At 40.0% G+C, this 10,000-nt stretch overlaps 2 protein-coding genes across 19 annotated transcripts in view; one reads left to right on the plus strand and one right to left on the minus strand.

Annotated features, from left to right (window-relative positions):
• AEBP1 (AE binding protein 1) overlaps positions 1–1,550 on the minus strand; it is an 18,735-nt gene extending 17,185 nt beyond the window's left edge. The window contains 1 exon segment of the mRNA XM_074288479.1: positions 702–1,550. Within this exon segment, the coding sequence (XP_074144580.1) occupies positions 702–987 (286 nt within the window). The 5' untranslated portion in view covers positions 988–1,550.
• Positions 1,551–7,096: 5,546 nt separating this feature from the next.
• The window catches only part of SPINT3 (serine peptidase inhibitor, Kunitz type 3), a 183,010-nt gene continuing 180,106 nt past the window's right edge, over positions 7,097–10,000 (plus strand). For 5 of the 18 annotated variants that reach the window (XR_012486234.1, XR_012486230.1, XR_012486229.1 and 2 more), the window contains exon 1: positions 7,200–7,351. The gene's annotated coding sequence lies outside the window, so the exon portion shown is untranslated. Of the gene's footprint in view, positions 7,352–10,000 lie in introns of all 18 variants that reach the window. The other 13 variants (XR_012486240.1, XR_012486241.1, XR_012486228.1 and 10 more) reach the window with 11 other exon arrangements.

A 10,000-nucleotide genomic window follows, 5' to 3' on the forward strand; every position in this document is an offset into this window, starting at 1 on the left:
AACCGGAGAGGACTGAAGACTGAGGAATGGGAGTGTCTGATTACTCGGGCTCCAGGCAGGGAGTAGGCCCCCCAAAGTGTGTGTGATCTCGGAATCTGAAAGATAACACTTGTATTCCACAAAGATGAAGGTGGGGAAGGATAAGAGTTGGTCGGAAACCCTTCAAAGCTCTCTGCACAGACTACCTGTGTGGAGAGCCCAGGACACAGAGACAGAAGGTTCTCCAGGATGTCTAGCCCAAAGAAGATGAGAATCCTCAGAGACGTGAAGGTTGTGTGTTGAGGGAGGTGTGGTCAATGCATCAGACTGACTAGACCGAGACCATAAGGTAAGTCAATTGGAATAAGAGGCTGAGAACACTTCTTCCAAAAGTCTCCCCGAAAAAGGATCCTGGCCCCAAAACGAATGGAAAGAAACTGAGAACTATAACGGTCCGACCTGTTTGGGGCCGCTCCACCTATCTCTTGATTGACTCAGTCCATTTGAGATAACTTTGTGGGTAGTGCAAACCCTTCTACTTCCCGGAGTCCCTTGCTCCCCCACGCCTCCCATGCTCCTCCCTCTCTCCTTTCTACTCCCCTCACCCCACCAGGGCACGTGGCTGGTGCCTAGCGGTTCTCCATTCCATCTCCCTCCACTGACTCGAGTCCCAGTAAACTCATCTGGGGCAGCCTGCCATCCCCCCACACCTTTCCACTTACCTTCTTTTCCTTCCACTCTGGTGTCTGCTGGCTTCTTACCTCCTGCTTTCCCTTTTTTGGGACTCAGGGTGGTTTCAGGGAACCCCTGCTCCACTTCCTTCTCCTCTCCCTCTCCCTCCTCCTTCCGCTGGGGGTCCAGCTCCTGTAGGAAACCTTGCAAAAACTCCTCGATCTCGTCGTCTGTTAGCACTGACTGGGGCTTCCCTCCAGGGCAGAGAATCAACAGCCCCAGAAGGCAGCAGAGCAGAGGCAAGAACGAGGTCCCTCGAGGGCTAGGGCGAGCCATAGCCAACCAGCTCCCCTTCTCCCCAAACGCTGCACTCACTACTAGGGCGCCCGAAGTTACCACCGAGATGGGAGGAGACGGAATGGGATGGGACGGGGCGGGGCTGGAGAGAGAATATAGAGCCCGGAGCTCGGAGTTGGAGGGGCTCAGGCGAGAGCGCGGGACGGCCACCCTCCCAGTCGCCTATTCACTCTAAGGAGTAAGGCGCGGCTCCCTAGCTGCAGGTGTGAGGCGCCTGGGCGGCTGGGTGGCAAGCCGCTGCGCGCTAGCCTCGGTCAGATTGTGCGCTTGAGCTCGGTTCTGAGTTCCTGAGCTCAGGGGTGCAGAGGCAGCCGGGTCATTGGGAGGCGCTGAGCAGAGTAGCGGTCCAGGCAGGGCCAGGGTTTCTGGAGCCGGGGAAGGAGGAGGATGGGGGAGAGGGAGGAGGAGCCGGGGCCGCCCCCCGGAGGAGGCTGCAAGGGGGGAAACCAGCGCTCGGTCCAAAGAATGTCAGCCTGGGGAGAGGGTGGGCGGGCGCGTAATGTGGAGCAGACGGCGGCCCAGGCGGCAGAGACTGGCGGCTTTGAAGTTCCGTAGACATCACCCGAAGAAAAAGTCTGGAGCAGGAGCCTGATCTGTGGGGAGGGGTTTCCCGGGGCTCCCGGCCTGAGCCACGTACACTTCCCCTGCCCGACACCCCTAGGCGGATCCCACTCCTCCCACCCACTCAGTAATAGCCAAGTCAACCCTCACCCTAGCTAGGTGACGGTTTGGGTTCAGCTCTACTCCCCCATTCTCTCTCTCCCCCGCCTCCTACTCCCTGCGCCGGACCCTATTAGAGTCTGGCTGGAGCCACAGACGAAGAAACTCTTTCCCCCTATCCCTCTCCTCCAGTCCCAAACCCAACTCTGGCCCTGGGAACTCGAGAGAGTACAAAGCCTTCTAGAAGGGAAGGAGAGAGGGCCTTCCCAATACAGTGGGTGCGAATGCTGGGTTTTGGAGTTGGGTACGTATGTGATCTTGAGCATAGCTGTTCTTGTCTCTACAGGCTCAGTTACTTCAAATAAGGGGGTTTGACTAGATGACCCCTATACTTCCTGTCAACTCTAAATCTATGGTTGTATGGGCTAAAGGACTAACTGTAGGGAAGAAGATACTAGGACTTTTGGGTGACCAGAAGCAAAAGGAAAGGCTCAGGTCAAAACTGGATGCAGTAGGACTTGTCAAGACAAACTTTCCTAGAATGCAGAAATTCAGAGAATGGAGAGAGAAAGGAAGAATATTTGGTTACTTTTTATGAGCTGGAATTGGTTAAGTGGTTAGAACTTGACTTGAAGTTAGAGAACCATAGATTTAGAGCTAGAAGAGCATAGATTTAGTAGCTTATAGTCTAACTATTTCCCCCATTTTATAAATGAGGAAACTGGGATCAAGGAAGGTAAGATGACTTGCTCAAAGTCTCACATATAGTCAGTGGCAGACTGGATCAAATTCAGGTTTGTTGACTATAGGATTTGAGAAGTGGTGCTAGGATTTGAATTCTGTCGTAAGGAACCATATCTTACCACTCTTGAAGGTAGCATTTTACTCTACCAAACTATATATTTTTGGTTAGCAGGATATACTCAGAAAACCCTGGGAAATCCTCTATGACCTCAAAAAGAGTGAAATGTACTGTATACATAGTAATAGCAATGTTGTGGGATTATCAGTTGTGAATGACTTTACTGTTCTCAGTTATACAATGATCCAAGACTACTCCTGAAGGACTTATGACAAAATTCTTATCCAAAACCAGAAAAAGAACTGTGTCTGAATAAAGATTGAAGCATACTTTTTAAAACTTTTTCTTGAGTGTTTTTTTTTTGGGGGGGGGAATCTGTGTTTTTTCCTACAACATGACTTTTATGGAAATATTTTCCATAACTTCACATTGCCTTCTCAATGGGAGAGGGTAGGGAAGAAGGGAGAAAACCTGGAACTCAAAGTTTTAAAAACAAATGTTAAAAATTATTTTAAAAAATTAAAATATTAAAATAAACCATGTACTTCCTACAGAATAACAAACAATAAATATAGTGTCAAGACATGGATTCAAGTTATACTTGAAACTAGTTTTGTGACCATGGCCAAATCTCAACTTTTATAGGCCTTAGTTTCCTCACCTATGAAATGAAAGCAATAATAATTAGAATACCATGTATAAAAAGAAATATGTATATATATATATGTTTTATATATATATATATACACATATACATATATATGAAGTGTTTTGCAAACTTTAAAATACCCCATGTGTAAGTTATTACTTTACTATACCATAGATATGTCAACCATTATTATTTGTCTTCCAAACTTTGTTTAGTACAATGTTCAACACATAGTGGGTATTTAATAAATACTTGTTGATTGATTATTATTAGAATACATTTTTAACATCAGAAAACTTTACTTTCCATGAGTGGGGGAATTTATGTGGTGATATCAAATGTGTTACCAAATGGGCTCAAAGCCTTCTGTGAACAGTAAGTGATATAAGAAACAGCTGTCAAATAAAGAGGTCCTTAAGTGCCTTACATCAGGCAGCCATAGCTTGGGATAATCTCTGGAGTTTGGCTATTATCCTCATACACTGAAGGACAGGGAAACTCTGATCCTAAATACTGGAACCTTGCCTTTGAGGACTGACAGCTGGATTCAGAGGAAGAAATTCTTTTTCTTAGTTGGCTCTCCTGGCAATAATGAGGAAACAATTAGTCCTAATTGTGTCATCTCAAAATATTTGTTGTGACAAAGGCCTAGGACACTGATGGATGAGAAATTTCTTGTTCCCTCTCTCAACATCTGTGTACACAGGTCTAGAACATTCACAAACAATTTAGATATAGAAATGGAAGGAAAGAGAAGTCAGTTAAGACAGAAGGGAAGTTTTGAGGCAGTGTAGGGGCCAGAGATGAGGTGTAAGCAAGTACTCTTCATTTTCTCTTTTGAGGCTCCAGAAAAAAAAAAGACCAATGAGATTTAAAAATTTAAGAGTTGGAAGGGACCTTTGCAGCTATCTAGTCCAACCCTCACATGAATGGAAATCCTTATTATAATAAGAGAGCCAAGAAGTGATCATCCAGCTTTCCCTAAAGACCTTCAAGGAAGGGGAAGACATCACCTTTCTAAAGATCCCTCTTCACTTTTGGACAGCTCCAAAGCCTAAACTTCCCTCTTTTCATTTTTCAGTCACCTTTACTGGTTCTGTCAAACAGAAACAGTTTAATAATTCCTTTACATAGCTCTTCAAATATTTGAATACTACTAATCATATCCTCCCCAATTGTTCTCTGAATCAAACTAAACATGCTTAGTTCCTTCCATCTTTACTAATGTTCTTCTTGAAATAGATGACTGGATCTTTATTTAAGCTAATTATTTTATATAAATACATAATATTAATTAATTATTATAATATTAAGCTAATAGTTTAATTAGCTAATGGATTCATAGAGGTAGTAATTATTAATAATTAATAATATTGTACTGTTAATCAATATATATTTAATCAATTAATACATGTACATTCAGGAATAACAAAATAGGTTAGGTTCTTTCTTATAAAAGGTCCCAAATTCTTATAAAATGCGCTAAACTATAAATTACAAATTCACTATAAGTTCACTTGCTTAGGAAGTGAACTTCATAGGACGCTAACTAGGACCTCTACCCTTTCTTCCAGCTAAATAGGGGACAAAGCCCAGTGTGATGGAGGTAATGATATGGAAAGTCCCCCAGCTATTTCATTGACCTTCTGCTCTTCATCACCTCAACATGAGAAGATGACTATGAGCATTTGGTCAATGAGTGACCCTGTTTGCCAGCCTGTGCCCTTCCTTTCTACTGGCCAATTGTGGAGATGTTTTGACATCTATTTATCAGCCCAGCTTATGAATCAGCTCATTGTCTTGGTAGAACACCCTTGGTAGGAAATGTTGAGATGGGTTATCAAAAGTATAAAGGACTCATGATTGGAAGATATCTCCCAATCCAGATAAAAAACTGATGGACTCTAAATGCAGATCAAAGCTTATAACTTTTGCTTTATTTTTTTTGTGGTTTTTCTCCTTTTTGATCTGTTTCTTCTTTCACAATTGTGACTAATAAGAAAATGTTTTATATAATTGCACAATATAATCTAGTTCAAATTTCCTATCTTTTAGGAAGAGGGGAGAAGAGGAAGAGAGGGAAAAAATATGGAATTTAAAATCTTGTAAAAAATGAATGATAAAATTTGTCTTGACATATAATTGGAAAAAAATAAAATACTATTTAAAAATAATAAGTCTGTCAGGTCTGCTCATCAGCTCATTTGTCGATGGTATTCTGTATTTTGTGCAGGGTCCCAGAGGGTACAAGGATAAGGTCTATCCATCAATGAGATTATTTTTAGATTACTTCATCTATATTGTCCACTACTATAGTACTATAAAACTAAGACCCTGGAGGAAGGGAGCATTTCATCTTGAGGAACATCTGGGATTCTATTCATTAAAGGGAGCCAGGCCCTTTAAACAAATGGTTATTGGCTCAGATTTCTGCCTTAGTGGTTTTTCTTACAGATTGGACATCTTTGGGTCAGCATTCTTAAATCATGATGCCAAAACTGAATGCACTGTATCAGATAGGCGAATCCAACAAGGACAGTATATGATGGTGATTCTGTCTTCTCCCTATTCCTAAAAGATTTGTGCAATGTTCGGGCTAGCTTTCTGGAGGTCCTCCGGAAGGGCCTTGGTCTCATCAGGATAGTCACTACGAGGATGAATAAGAATAGAGTCCAAAGTCTTTATTGTCTCCTTCACAGTCTGTGTCTGTCATAGTCTGACCCGATCTCCTCGAGCAATTTTGACAGTCTGCCAGTCTCAACCAGTCTCAGTCTGTCTGACTTTGTCCCCAGTTCTTTCAGTCCTTAAATACCCTATTACAATTACATCATTACAATATACTGAGTATAAGCCAATCTAGAGTGATTATATCATTATATCAAACTAGAGTGATTTTATACTACATATATGTGAACTAGAGAACCATTATCTCATCAATTCCACTGTGTTAACAACCTTGTTTCAAATATACTTCTCCAGAGTTCTGGCCCTCTACAGATATGTGTCTTTCTGGATCCTGACTCTGTTCATTATATTACCCATCCTTTCCTACTTTGTGTCAACCAAAAATATGATGAGTATGTTATCTATGCCTTTATACACAAGACATTGATAAAAATAAATAAATAAATAAATAACCAGCATAGGGCCAAGCACAGATATCTATGCTATTCCACCAGAAATCTCCTATAATGACATGAAAAAATCACCAATTACTCTGAATCTGAACATCCAACTAGTTCTAAATCTACCTACATTCTCACTTAATCCATATCTCTTCATCTTTTCCACAAGAATAACATAAGATGCTTTATCAAAAGATTTGCTAAAATTTTGATAAATTATACCCTTAGCATTTCTATCGTCTCTGAATTTAGTAATCGTGTCAAAAAAGGAAATGAGATAAATCTGAGGTAACTATTTCTTGAAGCAAAAACCCATCCAGTGCCATGGATTCTATTCTTTCATGTCTCAGTGACTCTTAAGAGATAAAATTTGTCTTCTTTGATTAGAATTCTAACTCCTCATTTGCTGCTAAAACTTGGGCATTGATGTGAGAAAAGTCAGTGGGTAGTTATATGTTGGTACAGGGAGAACCTTTGCAACCTCCAGGAAAAAGAGTCTGTCTATGTATGTATGTATGTATGTATCTATAACTATATCTATCTATCTATATTACATACACATATGTAGCAAGTAGATTGAATGAGAAGCACCTGTTTTAAAGGGTTATTATAAATTGTGATTATAAAAGGTAGTTACAACAGCTGAAATTTATTTTGAAAATAAAAAGCTATTATTAAAAAAAAAAAAGTTTCCTTCTTTACAATACTGAAACCCCAGTGATGGCTTTCTTGGTTCTTGTGTGGGTTTAATCTGTTGATCGAAGGGAGAAGAGAAACAGGATGCAGTTGCCTACCCAGCTGGGTGCAAGGGACTTGGTTTGTGATAAACAGGATGTGAGGAACTTAGGTCCTGCTACATGTTTCAAAGGTCTGACGCCTTAGTAGGGCCTTTGTTAGTGTCAAAGTCTTGATAAATCCTAACCAATGATTGAGGAGTAACCCCTCCTGGGAGGAGATAACCATTGCCTATAAATATCGATTACAACCAGTCCCTGATGCTGTTTTGTTCTGTCTGCTTTTATGATAATACAACCCCTTCCTGTGAAAAATGGTCCAGTCCAGTAATTCTTATGGATCAAACCTGCCAACTCACTTCAGTACAAGACGGTAAGTAATAAGGCCAACTCAAATGTCCTACGGTTTCAAAAGAGGGTGAGATAATCTTGGGTTGGATGCGTCCAAGAAAGGCTTCATGGAAGAGATGCAGTTTGAGCTGGATCTCTACATGTAAATTATATATAACAGCAAATTTCCTAATTCCCTGAATCTGAAGACTAGATTTGTTTTATTTTGCTTCTCCCAGGGCTTTCCAGTATCCTTAGGAGTGTTTAGGGTCAATTTTTTGCTTAAGCCCCCTACTGATCCTGTACCTCCAATTCTAGAGATCTCCTGGACTGCATTGGACCTTCTTAATTATTGGGTTAGTTTTCATAAAGTTTCTACTTCAAAGATATAGCAAGAATAAAAATACAAACATCAGGCACATAGATTCAAAAACACTTGGGAGTAGGAGTGAATTTATATAATTCCTCCTTTTATCACCACAGTCTCTAGGAACCAGAGTAGGATTTAACTCAGTCTCTTTATAGCTTCAGTCCTATTAAGCTTCAAGTCCAAAGACTTTGGGGCTTTCATCTTGGTACCTAGGTTTTTTTAGGGTTTCCCTCTTGAGCTGGTGGCAGCATCTGGTCTGGAATCCTGCTTCCATAGTTGCCATGGCTAACACTCCTGGGTTTAGGGATTGTAGCATCCATTCTTAGAATTGAAAAGGGCAAACAGAGCTCTCAAATGGCAATTCTGTATCTCAGAAACATAGGGCTTAGACAGAGGGAGGTAGGTAACCCTCCCCATTACTCACCTATGCTATGGGTTGGAAAAACCTTTGCTCCCTGGACTGCTGAAAAGAGAGTGAGACTAACCCAGTTTCGGTTTTAAAGATGAAGCCTGTTTTGCTTTGGCATTCAATGTAAAGAGGCAGATTTTACCTTTGTAATAGGGCAACATAGGACATTTTCTCCCAGAAACTGGACCCTGGCATCCTTCACATGAAAACTTACATTTTGGAGAATCTAAGAATATGTCAAAACCCTATTACATGTAATTTTATAATTCTGTTTTATTTGCCCGTATAAATGTTGTAACCTCCCACTAGAATATAAGTTCCCAGAGGACAAAGCCTGTTTTATATTTTGAGTTTGTGACATCAGAAGATGGGCACAATGTAGACACAATGCTATTTGAGGTGAATGAAAAGTAACAAAAGGCAGAAGAAAGACCACTAGCCCAGTGGTGGAGTAAGGAGATATGAACTTTCATCCTCACTACCATTAATACACTTTGTAACCTTGGGCAAATATATCATTTATCCTCCCCAAAACTCAGTTTCTTCATGTGAAAAAGGAAAGAATGCTCTTCAAGATTTCTTTCAATTCTTATCATACTATGAACTATAAGATTGGAGAGGATTTGAGTTAAGTAGAGAAGAAAAGAGAGGGAATTCCAGGGCAGGGAAAAGGGAAAAGGAATGGGGTGAGCTTTAATTCAAAGAAGAGAATTCTTCAGAGTCTGAATCCCTGGTATAAAGATTTCCAAATTCCACCAAAGTCACAATTAGCATGAAATCCTTTGATCTTGTGATCCTAACTGGGAAAGTGGTAAGAGAGCTACCATAGGAAGAGTGGAAGGGGCATGCTAAAGGAAAATAGAAAAATTATAACTGATTTTTTTTTACTATCAAGACATAAATCTGTGATAAAGAGAAATGGAGGCAACAAATTTCTGAAAATGAAAAATTTATTTGTAAAGCTAGCAATTGCTAACAAATAGGGTGCTTCTCAGTAATGAAGTCTTCATGGAAGAATTAATTGGTTCTTTTATAGTCATAAGGAGTGACATCAATGTGGCATAATAAAGATGAATCTCACTTCTGATTGGTCAGTGCCAAAGTTACTAGCCACAAGTCATACCAATTTGTCTGTAGGTAGCTTAGCATATTCTGGAAAGTTCAATGGTTGGCCATTTCTGAGGGAAAAGAAGGAGCTTGTGGTTTACATGTTACTGATTTTGGAAACATTAGAATATAGATTAGAAATTTGTGGCTGGAAGGTCCTTAAGAGAGGAACTTAATAGGTGATGGCTGTCTAAATAGGGAAATAAAAATCATCTGAAAGAGTTCAAGTTCACATACTTAGGGAGAGCAATTAATAAATTCAACTTGACCATTAATACATAATGAATTTATTAATGAATAATAAAGAAATAAAGTAAAGAATAATATTATTATGAAATAAAATAGCATATAAAATTTTAATATCCTCTTCAGTGGGTCACTTACTTAACAATTATCTAAGGTATAATCAAAGTAAAAATCATCAATATCTAATGATGTCACATATGATTATAGTGTCACATATCATTCTATCAATTTATTAAAGTTAAGGCAACAATTACAAAATCAAGAAGGTTGGGTTGAATCTGAATTTACAAAGCCACTTGCTAAAACAATTATGAGGCCTAAAACATAAAAAGCTGTTGGAGCCAATAGTTTGAATTGCTGGCCTTAACAGAAACAGGTCTCAAGTAATATCTGGGCTGGACTCTTGCTGTTCATGGACTTATTCAATACTGGCTTTCTACAAAAGGCATATTACTAGAGTAGCTAGTATGCCTCCTTCAAGAGAACAATCAAGAAAACCAGGAAGAGGATTCCCACTATGGGATATCTTCATTATGCAACTGAATTTCTTGGATTATCTG

This window comes from Sminthopsis crassicaudata, chromosome 2 (assembly GCF_048593235.1).
Source record: "Sminthopsis crassicaudata isolate SCR6 chromosome 2, ASM4859323v1, whole genome shotgun sequence".
NCBI lineage: Eukaryota > Metazoa > Chordata > Mammalia > Dasyuromorphia > Dasyuridae > Sminthopsis > Sminthopsis crassicaudata.